Source organism: Lipophrys pholis (assembly GCF_963383615.2).
Source record: "Lipophrys pholis genome assembly, chromosome: 2".
In the NCBI taxonomy this organism is placed as follows: domain Eukaryota; kingdom Metazoa; phylum Chordata; class Actinopteri; order Blenniiformes; family Blenniidae; genus Lipophrys; species Lipophrys pholis.
Genome location: NC_137636.1, coordinates 33801181 through 33816035, shown reverse-complemented (window position 1 = coordinate 33816035; position 14855 = coordinate 33801181). Strand labels below are relative to the sequence as shown.

The 14855-nt window shown below is 43.7% G+C and overlaps 1 protein-coding gene across 1 annotated transcript in view; it reads right to left on the bottom strand.

Annotated features, from left to right (window-relative positions):
* Window positions 1–14855, bottom strand: part of itfg1 (integrin alpha FG-GAP repeat containing 1) — a 213321-nt gene that overhangs the window by 20581 nt on the left and 177885 nt on the right. Inside the window, exon 15 of the mRNA XM_080458012.1 lies at window positions 1021–1145. Coding sequence (XP_080314138.1) covers window positions 1021–1145 — 125 coding nt within the window. The remainder of the gene's footprint in view (window positions 1–1020; window positions 1146–14855) is intronic.

The following is a 14855-nucleotide window of genomic DNA, read 5'->3' as shown; positions in this document are numbered from 1 at the left end:
TTCACTGCACATTGAGCTATGCATAATAATTGTATAATTGTTGTCTGTGTTGACTTGACTTAACCGTCTCAGTCCAGTCGCGGTGTTTTATAAATGATGGTCTGACAGATTATCTGCTACCCCAAATCTAAAATGATTTCTGTTCCATGTTCCTTCAGAATAACCATGATTGGCTCTGCAGACGTCATCGGTACTCACGGCTGCTAGCGAGCTGTTGGTGGGCGGATACGCGTGACGTTACTTTAATATAGCAGATGACTGGTTAGCAACACGGAGAAGAGCTTCGTCAGTAACAGAAGAGAGCCGTGCATCTCTTCTGCTCTCTTGATCGCGGCTCTAATTAAAGAGAACGTCTCCAAGCATTAAATGGTTTGTGCTAGCTTAAGGAGAGGCTGCTGTTTCTGTTTGTTTGGATTTTCTAATTTGTTAAGAAAATAGGGAGGGGAATTCCCTCTTCTGAATCTTCACGAAACTCCCTTCAAACAAGTCCGACACTCCTCTGAAGAAAAAGTGGAACATCCAGCATATTATGAGGGGAAGAAAAGAGAGAAAGGCTCAAGCAGGAGGAGAAAAACAACCTTTTTACTCTCTGCTCGTGACTTTCAAAGTACTTAAAACGCTCCAACCGCAAATTAGTCCGTCATTTAAATTTTTTTTTTTTTTCTTGAAAAGTTTGCTCCGTCTTCGCAGTGTGATCCCCAGGCTGTTTTTGCTCTTCTCTCACAGCCTTTTATTCCTCCACTTACCACCCAGACATTAAACGTCTCAGTCAAGCATGCCACATGCTGTTAAATTCAGGACAGGTTAGGATGCTCAGAAATGACTTAATTTGACTACAAATGTCGTCTTTAGATGCAAATTGCACCTGGGGGGGTTGAGAAGGGTTTACTTTGGCACCGTTTCTTATTTTTCTATGTCTGTGTCAGTGAGAATATTCAATGAGGGTCCTTTCAATATTCTGTGCGAGCACAGCGCCTTCAGCAGCGTCTGGGTAACATGTCATGTGTCACGTCTTCTCACCGAGTCTCCAGGCTGCCGCGGGATGCCCACGAAAAGGTGATCCAGGAAGTTGGCGCTGCGTCCGAGGCCGAGGACGGTGTAGGGAAGCTGGAGGGACAAATGAGCCGACTGGCTCAGCTGGCCGGCTGCAGGACAGACAGAGACAGAGACAGAGACAGAGAGAGAGAGAGAGAGAGAGAGAGAGAGAGAGAGAGAGAGAGAGAGAGAGAGAGAGAGAGAGAGAGAGAGAGAGAGAGAGAGAGAGAGAGAGAGAGAGAGAGAGAGAGAGAGAGAGACATGTCTGTGTTACACAGGAAGGATTCTTTGTAACAAGAACAAATTTACAGTGAGACCAACACACGGTCTCCAGGGTATTGGTAACGTGACTCATACTTATACAACAATTTCAATGTACCATGTCATTGATCTCCACGTGTCTGAAATCCTGCTGAAGACGATAGCAGCGCATCATAGTGTTGTCACGACATTTTGGTATCGATACCGATACCACCATGTATTTCGATACTTTTCCAAATAAAAAGAGAACACAGTTGCGGCCTTGTGAATGTAGCAGCAGCCATTGTTTCCCTTCTGTCTCTCTCTCCCTCTCTCTCTCTGTGACGCACTCGATTTCTCGAGTTTCCACGAGTCGCTTCAGTCAGTTTCGCATGCGCACTCTGACATGGACGCAAACGCCATGTCATTTACGCATGCGCATCCGGTATTCTTTTCAAAGTACAAGCTCGGTTGGGAGAAGATTGTTTTGAAAATATGTTGTTTGACTTTTATTCTGAAGTTGTATCCAGGAATGTTGTTGGTAGATAAGGTCGAGTATGAAGGGCTTATTCAGTTGCGGATCGCGGGTCGGAATGCGGGAGCGTGCGCTCACCCTGTCTCGGCAGATATTTTCACACCTCTCGGAAACCGGAGAGCAAAAAAAAAATAAAAAATTTAATTAAATAAATAGAAAAAGAGACCAGAGCGCTGTTTTCCGCACCTTCGATTGAAAGTCAAAACGAGGAGCAGCCGGCCGAGGCTTCCCCCACAGAAAGAAGAAAAAAGATACCGGCACTGGCCGGGTCCGGTATAGTATCGTTTTAAAGGCGTAAGTACCGCAATACCAATACAGTACCAATATACCGAACAACCCTAGCGTGCAATAAACCAGGAATGTCAAACACGGGGCAGGAGGAAACCAATGTTCATCTGAGGCGTCAGCTGCTTGTGCTTTTGAAGGCTGTTGTATAGTTTTATCCCCTCTGGCTCCCAGTGAGCCTGATCAAGACGTTCCAATAGACGCTCATTGGCTGGATTGTTTGGTAGAACTTGTTAGCCCTGGATTACATCTCCTTGAGCTTTATATAATCAAATTAGATATATAATCATGCATTTGCTGGCAATGTTCCTCAGAGATTTGAGTCCATATTGGCATAAGAACATCACACGGCTGCTCCAGATCCTTGAAAATCTACAATGTAATTGTTCTGCAGACTGTGGAGCTTCAACCTGCTCAGAAAATCTCCACTGAGCTGTTGGTACCAGGCAAAATGGATCCAAGCTTTCATGGTGTTTGCACCAAATTCTGAATGTGGCAGCAGAAATGGAGGCTCCTCAGATGGTCAAGGTTTTTCCAATCTTTTGTCCCGCTTTGGTGAGCTTTAAACAACACCAGCTCTTATACAGTAAAGATATCATATTTCCCATGATCCTCTCCGATTCGCCATCTTTTATGCACACGGCTGCATAGCAACATATCAACAATGGCGGATTCATGTGATTTTTCCCCAAATTGATCAAGGATTAAATATTCCTAATGAAGCTCGGTATCGCGGTAAGATAGAGGAGTGCGGTGGGGTTGGCCCCCACAGAAATTCGTGAAAATTTGAGGACGATGTCGGCATGCGGCCGAGTGTAAATCACACGGACATCGTAAACTACTTGGTACTCACTACAGGTTTTATAACGGGGAGACAGATGAAGCCGTCCAAAAGCCTCTCCTCTCACAACTTTTTTGTGTCAGGATGGGTGAGGAATATTGTAGTGAAAGAGTCTCAAACAAATGAAAATAATATTGGCCAGGGTAAGTAAATGTGACCTTATTTTCTTAGTAACTTTGGTTTGTAGAGTTGAGCCAGACAGAGAGTATGATAACCATAAAGACATGGTGCCTGTACAGAAACTTGTGATGACATTGTCATCAAAACACACAAGTCAGGGTAGTAATGGCAAAAAGAAACGTACCCTTCACAAAATACTCTTCACATGCTCTTATACATTTGTAGATTTTAGGTTTTATGTTCGATCTGTACAGATTTGCGAGCCACTGTCTTTGACGTCTGCCAGTTAATTCTTTGACTTTTGACCCTTCACGCTGAACTAAAAAACCAAACATTGCTGTGAGTAGAATTGTTACAACACCCGACAAGTGCGCACGCGATTCCCATTTTTGTGCCTTCCTCAACGGTTACCCCCGTGTTGTTGACACTAGCGAATCAGAGACAATCGTGGGACAATCGTGACGTCAGTGCAAACGATCTATTCCCAACCACGTCGTCCAAACATCTGATGAAATGTTTCCACAGTTCACTGCATGGCGACGGCGTCCAAATGAAAATGGGTAAACTTCGGAAAATGAAAAAACAAAATGGATATGCCACTATAAGGACTCTACACACACACAAACCCTGCTCCCTCTTCTATTTGTGTAGTGAATTTTTCATGTGTCTGCTTTTCCCCCCCCGTCTCATAAATATCGAGTGCTTTGCTGACCGGTTTAAACATTATGTAAACAAGGCATCCCATAAGCTTTGCACCGTTTCATTTATCACTCTCTGCTCAATATATCTGATTGGACCATAAACACAACGCCCCATTTGATGGAGTGATGGTGTGGCTGCAGCAGCTCTGCTCTCCCTGAGAGACCGTGAAATCCTCAAATAATTCTGAACGGTGATCCAGGCCGTCCTGAGCGGGACGGAGCTGTTAAAGGCTCCGTAAACGTACCGAAGGAGAAGAGAAAGGAGTGACAGAGCCAGAGGGAGTGCAGCGGGAGACATGATGAGGCTTCAGAAAAGATCCAGATCAGAGTGAGACACCTGAGGCCAGAGCAACACCTCGGCCTCCCTCCCTCCCTCGTCCTGTAATCTCCCCCTCCTCACTTACTATTCTCATCCAACCCTCTGGTTTGTTTGGTTTCTTCCTTTCTGTTCACCTCTTCATTTCCCTCCCCTGATACATCACTCCGATTTGGCCTTTTGCTTCCCCTTCTCCTCACTCCTCGCTGTTGTTTCCCTCTCTTCTCCTCTCTCTCCCCTTCAGCTGCTGTATCTCGCCCACGCCACCCAACTCTGCCAAGTGCAGCCGACATAAATCAACCTCTATGTGGTAAACAAAGAGAGGGAGAGGAGGATGGAGAGAGAGGGAGAGAGAAAGAAAGCCTGGAGGCAGCCAGTGATCAGAACTAATGTGGATGGACTGCGTATTGCAGAATGAGAAGAGCTGTGCGTCTCTCTTTAGTTTGTTTAATCCACATCTGAGTTCACTCGGTTTCTGCACGGATCAAGATGTCATTTCTCCATGGGGCCACTGAATTTAGTGGTCAAAATGAAAAAATTGATCAGCGTGATTAACCTGTGGTGGTTATAATGAGGTGTCCACACACTAACAGCCTGTCCTTGATGCTCTACCAGGCTAGCTCCAGCTCCGGTTGCACCAGAGCTCAACGGACGCCATCGACATTTGCCACCTTCTGCCACAGAAAGCCTTTCGTCAGCCACCTCTTTTCATGTCTCTAAATGTCCCTCGCCTGCTGCTGCTCGATGTTTTCCATTTTCACAGCTTTTTAGTGCCGAGCTGTTGCAAAGACGCAGTGTAATTGCCTTAATCGCATACCACATATTGTGAGAGCCGGGGGATTGGGGGGGGGGGCAGAAAACTGCCTGTTTCCAGGAAGAGCCGGCCAATCGTCTCACAGATACTGACCTGTTCAGGGCAGTAAAAAGTCTCGGCTTCGAGACACACCGAGGCCGATTGTTGGGGTGTCTGACATTCAAGAAGTGCATTGATGTGTGTGCAAGTTCAGTGTTCTAATGTGAGGATTTTTATAAGATTTTTAGCAAATGATGAAAAAAAGTCCCCCCAGAGAGATCAGATCATTGTGAGTGTTTTAGGATGATGATGTTCAATTTATAGCTCCTTCGGCCCCAAATTCAAATTTTTTGTGAGAGTGCCGTATCCAGGTAGCATCTGAAGCTTTGTTTACACAACGACGTTTCAAGTGAAAACTCAACAAATTTTTGCATTTTCGTTGCAGAAAAGTTTCAGGTTTGCGTGGCAAAGTTTTGAAAACGATGTCCGTTCCCAGGAAACTGGGAGTAGCAAATTTCTGTAAGTAATAGATTACTGAAAGTAATACATCACTGGAAGTAATTTATGGATCATTTAAATCATTAATTGAAATAAATTTGTTATTAATGAATTAATTAATGTTTGCGAGGCACCACCCTGTAGTGAGATAATGACCAAACTATCAGTCTCACTTGAAACTACTCACGCAAGTTTGTTAACATTCTTTATCAAGATACATACGACTGCACTTACATGAAACATAAACGAAAGGCATCATTTTTGTGTTTTCGTTTCAGAAAAGTTGAAGTCCGTTTCCTCGACAACGGCAGGACCGCCGGAAATGATGCAGTACACTTTAAACGCCACTGGCTGGCACTGTTCTTTTGGTTTTTGTAATGAAACCACACACACACATGCAGCAGAGAACAATGAGCTCTAAACATTAACAACAGGAGAACACAGACATTCCAGTGGACAGACGACCAAGTTGGATTGTCACTACGGTGACTGTCAAAATAAAACTACCAAGTCCAGGAGAATATGGACTGGGAGTCATGACACTCTGGAGGAAACTTTGTTGTTATTGTCCAGCTTTTGTCCAGTAATCCAATAAAGTCTGAGGGACGTTTCTGGTTCGATCTGAGAGTAGAAGAATTAAGTCCATCCACTGAGTATTTCCAATGTCATGTGACTTCATGCATCAGTTCAATGGTAATCTGCTTGAAGCTAGCTTTTTCATTCAGTTCTTGTGATTGAGGTTTTAATGGGTCGTAGTTCTGCAAAGGAGTGTCTCACACTGACAGGTCCTCTTCTGTCATGTATGCTTCATATCAGGGCTGGCAGCTCTGTTTGATAGCAATTTGGAATAATTTTTTTGTGTGTGTGTGTGTGTGTGGGGGGGGGGGGGGGGGGGGTAATCTCATAAAGAGATGGATGTTGTATGAGTACAAACTGAAAATCTTCACATTTTCACAAAACTTAGTATCAATACGCTGAAATTTCTTCATGAAAAAAGTATTATGTAATATCTACAATATGTATTATGTCTCTTTTCAGACTAATGTTGCTAAATAAACAACTCATTTCTGAATCTGTCAGCATATTTCTTTTTAAAACAAACTCACAGTATGGCTTTGATGCTAAACTTCATCACACTGGTATCTAGCTTTCACTGCTGGGTCTGTCTAAAAGCAGCTGTTGTCCACAGAAAGCTGTGGCAGGAAGGACAAGTGGTGAACAAGTGGTGAACAAGTGATCCAGTCGAAGGTGTCAACAGCTGATGAGAAGACTGGACGCTATTGTCAGAGCTCACAGCAAAATACTGAAAATCTTCATGAGCCTCGTTACAGAATGCAGAATCACCTGTGACGATCATGTGAGGGTGCAAACGAGAACACAGCAGGAGGAGGTGGTCTGAATCGGAACAAACGCCATGAAGCAGTCTGATGCTGTGGACACTGTTCTGCAGGTGTTTCCATTAATGTAGATGGTTGTTTTAAAAAGGAGAACATCAACTGTGAAAGGTGTTTAATAAACACATTAATTGCAGATATATTTCCTTCTTTCTTGAGTCTGTTTGCTCATGCAAGATAAAACGTGATTACGCAAGAATATAGATTAAAATGAATGGTATTTAATTGTGATTAATCAAAATTAATCCAGGGCAACGCAGTGATTAATGTGATTAAAAATGTCGATCGTACTTATTCTTTTTTTCTAAGTGTAGGGCGGGTAGGGGGTTGACATTCACATGTGACTATTTATGTTTACTTCACATTCTTTTTACACTGTTATGTATTACACCGTCTGTCTATAATGTTCTATAAATAAAGATGGAAAAAAATTTGTTTGAAAGCACTGTTTTTTATATATATATATATATATATATATATATATATATATATATATATATATATATACACATGTATACAGTATATTATATATATAGCTCTCAATAAACGCACAGTGCGCAAATGATGTGAGCGCAGGTTAAAACATTTACTAATATACAGCCTTTGTTGACACAGGAATATTTCTGCATGCAGTTTTTGGATGCCTGTTATCAGAGAGAAACTAGAGTGTGCTGTCGAAGAACACAATGACGAGAACAGGTTTGATGTCGCAGTCTCCACCTCTGACCATATACGCTGCTCAAAAGAAATAAAGGGAACACAAATAACTCATCCTCGATCTCAATTAACGAAATATTGCAGTCGAAAGTCTTTATTCAATATATAGTAGAGTGCGATAAGAACAAAATAACATAAAAATGATCAATGTAAATCAAAATGATTTTCCCATGGAGGTCTGGATTTGGAATCAAACTCAAAATAAAAGTGGAGAATCACATTGCACGCTGATCCAGCATCAGTGAAAATTCCTCAAGACAAGCCAAAATGAGGCTCAGTAGTGTGTGTGGCCTCCACCTGCCTGTATGACCTCCCTACAACGCCTGGGCATGCTTCTGATGAGGCGGCGGATGTTCTCCTGAGGGATCCCCTCCCAGACTTGGATCAAAGCATCAGTCAACTCCTGGACAGTCTGTGGTCAATGTGTGGTTGGTGGATGGAACCAGACATGATGTCCCAGATGTGCTCAGTTGGATTCAGGTCTGGGGGACGGGCAGGCCAGTCCAGAGCATCAATGCCTTCGTCATGGAAGAACTGTTGACACACTTCAGCCACATGAGGCCTGGCATTGTCCTCCATCAGAAGGAACCCAGGAACCACTGCACCAGCATTGGAGCACATGGAGGGCTGTAGGCCATCCAAAGAAATGCCTTCCCACACCACTACTGACCCACCACCAAACCGCTCATGCTGGAGGATGTTGCTGATGCAGGACGTGCTGATGCAGGATGTTGCTGATGCAGAACGTTCAGCAGAACGTTCAGTAGAACGTTCTCCACGGCGTCTCCAGACTCTGTCACGTCTGTCACATGTGCTCATTGTGAACCTGCTCTCATCGGTCAGGAACACAGGGCGCCAATGGCCAATCTGCCAATATTGGTGTTCTCTGGCTAATGCCAATGGCCCTGCAGGGTGTTGGACTGTAAGAACAGGCCCCCCTTGTGGACATGGGCCCTCATAGCACCCTGGTGAATTCTGTTTCTGACAGTTTGAGCAGAAACATCACATTAGTGGCCTGCTGGAGGTCATCCTGCAGGGCTCTTGCAGCGCTCCTCCTGTTCCTTCTTGTACAAAGGAGGACGTAGCAGTCCTGCTGCTGGCTTGTTACCCTCCTACACCCCCCTCCACGTCTCCTGGTGTCCTAGCCTGTCTCCTGGTATGTCCTCCATGCTCTGGACACTGTGCTGGGAGACACAGAAAACCTTCTTGCCACAGCTTGGATGAGCTGCACATCCTGAGACGTGAGAAACCTGTGTTGATATATATATATATATATATATATATATATATATATTTATTCCACAGACAGTTCAGAGGTGATAAATCCTTGTGCAATACCATTTAAATGTCAGATGAGCCACTATAGCACCACCTGACAGGAGGTTATTCACCTCTGTAGTGAGCAGGAGAGTTTCTGCTCTTGTGCAAAATGAAAAATTATCACATTGAAATGTTGAATTTCATGTTGTAGAGCACACATGCAGCTTCCTATTTGATAAATACTTTTTTCAGGCATTGCTCTGCATTTCTCTTTAAAAGGGCCCAGTGGAGTTCTGTTGGACTCGATTCAGGGTGGATACTTGGCCAAGGTTTCCTTTTTACTAAACTCCTGCAGGATTGTGCTGAGATATTCCTGCTCTGCCAAGCCTCTGGAGACTGGGAGTCATCTGTCAGCCAGGAGTTTCATACATCCACCAGCACTCATGCTGCTATCTATAAATGTCATCTCCTCCACCCTCTGCACTGATGCTGCCCCACACCATCACAGCTCCACCTCTGAGCTTACAGATGTGACTCCGGTGGTCCTGCTGACAGAACCACTGCAAACACATTCATTGACAGGCAGCTTTTTCTGCTCATTAGGACATTTCAAATATCGGGTTTTATGCCAAATGGATTTTTCTTTGATGCCGTCCACAGTGGTTAAAGTGACGGCCTGATTTTCATCAATAAGCCCTGAACCAAGTCTGAAGCATGAGAAAATCACATCTTCAAATAAATTCCCTCCATGTGTTACAATGATTCAGACATGCACATGACAACAGGCCACATCAGTGACAATCACAGCGCAGATCACAACTTAATGTTGAAGATCACAGTGTGCTTGGAATGAAGTGTTTTCTTAAGTGTGCTTCAGGTCCCTTTCACATGAAAACATTTCCAAGTGAAAACATCAAACTTTGGTGATTTCAGGGCTCTGAATACACGATGTTATGGTGCTCTCATAGAGCTTTTCCACCAAAAAGAATCAGGTGCTAGTTCAGGTCCGGTGCCAGGGCCAGTTCTTAAATGAGCACCGTCAAAGAACCGGTTGTTTTTCCATTGTTAACAGAGCCAAGTGAGAGCCACATCATTGTGTCACTCCAAAACATCGTACGTCACTGATTTCACCAATGTAGCACTCATACAGGAACAAGGAGATGGACGGTATTCATTGGTTTGGTCCGGGTCGCTCCATCTAGTTTGATCTGAACCTCGGATACTGACCAAAGAGCCAGAAAACATTGCGTCTCCTCGTAGCCCCATAGGTGTTTATTAACTTCCTTCTGGCTGTAGCTCGGAGCCCCGGAGTGGCCATGGAGAGAAAAAAAGATTATAACGCGTGAATGAGCTTAGGGCTTATTTTTCAACATTTCAGCATTACATAGTGAATTTCTGCTTCGTTCACTTTATTTCTAGATGTCTGAATCAAAATCTTCAACATCAGGAGGAATGGAGGTGTAGAATGATAGAACGCAGCTCTGAAGCCGTTTCCAATGGCAACCTACGCAAACACACGCTGATGAGCCCAGCAACGATGTGGGGCCAGCTTAGCACCAGTTTAGCCCCTGATAGGCCGGAGCTTTGGAGGTGGAAAGACAAAGAACTTGTGCTAAATCTGGCCCTGGCTCCGAACTAGCACCTGGTCGTCTTTGGTGTCTGTTGTTGCTGTGTAAACGCACGTCGTTTTTAAATCGCTGCTGTGTAAATGCACAAAGTTTCAGAAACGAAAACACAAAAATAATGTGGGTTCACTTCAAACATTGTCGTGCAAAGGGGGAGCCATTAAATACAGGCAGATTCCTGCTGGTGGTCTGTGTTAGTACAGTGAGATCTGTATTTTCACTTTATTCTGACAGATTTGTTTTTATGGTCCGTCAGAGGAAATGCAGAGCAGCGTTTCCTGTTAATTACAGAGGCTGCAGCAGCAAAAACATAGTCTAATTTGTCCCGACATGATTCTTAATGAACCTAAAGTATCTTTCCACCTCTCACAATTACATGAACATCATTATGTTTTTCCCCCATCGCAGCACGAGATTGATGAATTTAACTGTATAACACACGGTTTTCTTCTGGAAGATCATGTTCACAGACACCCTGACATTCAACCCTCGAGCTTCACAGAACTGGAAAGTCTGAATTATTAACTTAGGAATTATGTGTTTAACAGAATGGTACAACAAATGAGGAATTTCATGTTCACTGATATTGCACTAAGGGGTTCACTCTGTTCCCTGGTGAAACTGCAGAATCTTCACCAATAAACATTAACAACACTCATTAGATGCATCATCTCTCACTTCCAATCAGTATTCAGCTTTGATATATAAAAACAGCCTTCTTAGTCAGTGTTTCCCAGCATTTCCTCTCCGGAAGGCTGCAGACCTTTTCTGATCTGCATAAATCATATAGATCATATATACATATAGAAATCCATTACAGTGACGCCACTCCCGACAACACACAAAAACACAAGGAAACATGGAGACTTTCCTGGTCCTGCTCGTTCTGAAAATCTAATTTGGACAACCTCAGAGGCGGCAAAAATTTTTCGTGGCAACTAACAGTGACCCCAAAACTAAAAGACACATTAAACAAGCAGGAACACGAAGCTGGAGGAAGATGGACTTTGGCTGATGTCCAGAAAAACTGGAGCAGCAAACAATAAGCACCACATCGCCAAGGGGCTGAATGAAATCTGAAAAGGAAGAAGCCAACGTACTGCTCTCATGGTCATGTGTTCACATGATGACAGTGATGTAAGAGTCCACAGATGTAGAGTAAACCTAATGAGAACCAAAAGCCAAGAGTAAAAACAGTTCGACTTTTTATTTGTTTTTCCCACCTCAGTTTCACATTTCCATCTCGCCCAGCTCTCGGAGAATCAGTGATCATCATCCATCCATCCATTTTCTCCAGCTTATCCGTTTCCGGGGGTGGCAGTCTGAGCACCGTCACCCAGATCACATTGCACCAATTAAGAACCTTTCCTGCAGGTGGTGAGCCCACGGGAAGGTGGCGCCTGGCGTGGGACATGAACCCTCTACCTGGAGATTATGAGTCTCATGCTCTACCAACTGAGCTAGCGGGGTTCATATATATATATATATATATATATATATATATGTATATATACACACACACACAATATATAAGTGCTAAGCCTACAATGGCACCAGTGGTCTAGATCTCCACCAAGCTGACAGATAAAACTAACCAGTTTTCCAACTATGCCCAGAGAGTCCTGGGGGGATTCTGCAGGTCTGTGGGTCTTGTCAAGAGTCGGACTGATTTTCACCAATGCAGGTGGGGATACCAAACGAGTCCTGAAGCCTGGTCCAGGCATGGCAGAGCTCCCCAGACCGACACCACCCCAAACCACGGGTCTCAGGATGTGACGCCCAGACACCCGAAGGACCGCAGAGAACGGTCGCAAGCCCGGAGACCTGGAGGCACAGTGGCAGCCACCTCCGAAGCTCCCAACGCCCACCAGAAGGAGCAAGGCAGTGGGGGAGCCCCCCATCCCGACGACCTCCCAACCCCAGCCTTCACACCCAGAGTGGCTAAATTCAAGTACTTCTGCAATTACATGTCACTAAACACCCCCAAACCAAAGAGGTGTTGTAACCGTGGACTGGTATCCATCGATCAATGCTTACACAGATGGGAAAGCAGCAATCCTGAAAATAAATATTTTACACTCTGCTCCTCAGGAAGTTCAGTTGGATTCATCCTGCAGACTCACATTCAAAGTCCTGCCAGTAAGAGGTTAAAGGTGAGCAGCCTCTCAGCAGGGTTTAGGTGTGTGTGTGTGTGTGTGTGTGTGTGTGTGTGTGTGTGTGTGTGTGTGTGTGTGTGTGTGTGTGTGTGTGTGTGTAGCCTGGCTAACAAACATGGCCATGGTTGGAGGAAAGCCATTTCACAACATAGGGAGTTTGGCAAAGGATATTATACAGAGTGATGTATGAAATGTGTGTATGTGTGTTTGTGTGTGTGTGTCCTATCTGTCAGTACCAGAGCCAGTGGAGGCCTTGGCAGAGACTCCCATCCTGCACACATGACTGACAGCCTGCAATCCATCTTTTAGAAAACAAAGAGGATTTAAAGCAGAATAAGCAGTTGCCTTGGTGTGTGTGTGTGTGTGTGTGTGTGTGTGTGTGTGTGTGTGTGTGGTTCTCGTTACCACTGAATTCTAAGCCCACACAGAGGGAAAGGTCTTTACAATGTATACTGCATTCAAGAAGTTGGTGCTCCAAGGCTCATCCAGAGACGCACAGTGGCTTAAACATGCATGGTCTGATGGGGGTGTGGTAGACTGGAGGTAGACTGGAGGCAGACTGGAGGTAGACTGGAGGTAGACTGCAGGTAGACTGGAGGTAGACTGGAGGTAGACTGGAGGTAGACTGGAGGCAGACTGGAGGTAGACTGGAGGTAGACTGGAGGTAGACTGGAGGTAGACTGGAGGCAGACTGGAGGTAGACTGGAGGCAGACTGGAGGTGAGAGAAGTGGACTTGGGACTGGGGATTTCAGTCCCAAGTCCACCATTGAAAGAACTACACCAAAAGAAAAAATAAAGGAAACTGACCTGGCAGTTTTGCAGCCAGATGACTCTACATGTCCTCTATAGTGACTCTACATGTCCTCTATAGTGACTCCACATGTCCTCTATAGTGACTCCACACGTCCTCTATAGTGACTCCCCACATGTCCTCTATAGTGACTCTACATGTCCTCTATAGTGACTCTACATGTCCTCTATAGTGACTCCACATGTTCTCTATAGTGACTCTAGATGTCCTATATAGTGACTCTACATGTCCTTTATAATGACTCCACATGTCCTTTATAGTGACTCTACATGTCCTCTATAGTGACTCCACATGTTCTCTATAGTGACTCTACATGTCTTTTATAGTGACTCTACATGTACTCTATAGTGACTCTACATGTCCTCTATAGTGACTCTACATGTCCTCTATAGTGACTCCACATGTTCTCTATAGTGACTCTAGATGTCCTCTATACTGACTCCACATGTCCTTTATAGTGACTCTACATGTCCTTTATAGTGACTCCACGTCTTTTATAGTGACTCTACATGTACTCTATAGTGACTCTACATGTCCTTTATAGTGACTCTACATGTCTTTTATAGTGACTCCACATGTCCTTTATAGTGACTCTACATGTCTTTTATAGTGACTCTACATGTACTCTATAGTGACTCCACATGTCCTTTATAGTGACCCCATCACTAAAGTATTTTGTAAATAAACATAAACATTATAAAAAAGAAGATCTTTCACAGGAAATGTTATCTCAGAGCTCGAGGAGACAAATCACTTCAGTAGTTGGTGAAATAAATTTATGTCATAAATTCTGAGTATAAAAGCTCTCAGAAAACTAACATATGCCTCAGAGGAGAAATACAGGGAGAGACTCATTCGGTTTTGCTGTGTCCAATACTGGTTTTATACGAGTTTCTCATGTGGAGACACTGAAAAGCTACTATGGAGGTATGAATTGCTTATAAAACTAAATCTCACTAAAACAGTTAGAACTTAAATGAGTATACGTATTTAATAAAGTGGCGTGAAAATGTAAAACTGATTAAACAAAAAGTTAAAACAAAAAGCAATAATGGCTGGAACAACTGCTGCACGGTAAAAATGAGATAATATATCAACATCATACACAAGTAGTGTGAGCGTCATTTTAAATGTGAAACCTGTTTTGGTAGAAAGATGATTACCAATTAAAGAAATTAAACAAGAAATCTATTTATCTGGCTTGAAAATCTGTAGAAATACAGAGTTCATGACTAACAGTTGAGGTGACACGTCACAGATGAGCATTAGTTTCATTCTCACAGTAATTCAGCATTTCTGCAGCATCAGGAAACTCACAGGTACATTTTACATATTGAGTGGATTGATAAATATAATTTTATTCGTCTTTGGCTTTTCTTCCTGTTGATTTCCTTATATCTGTCCATGATCACCCTGACGCAGTGAGCATTAACCCCGTTATGAGAACATTTAGTAAGATTCAAAGCTAAAATATTAACAGTTCCAGTTCAGGAGGTTTAGATGAGCCTCAAAGTCTTTTACAGAAGT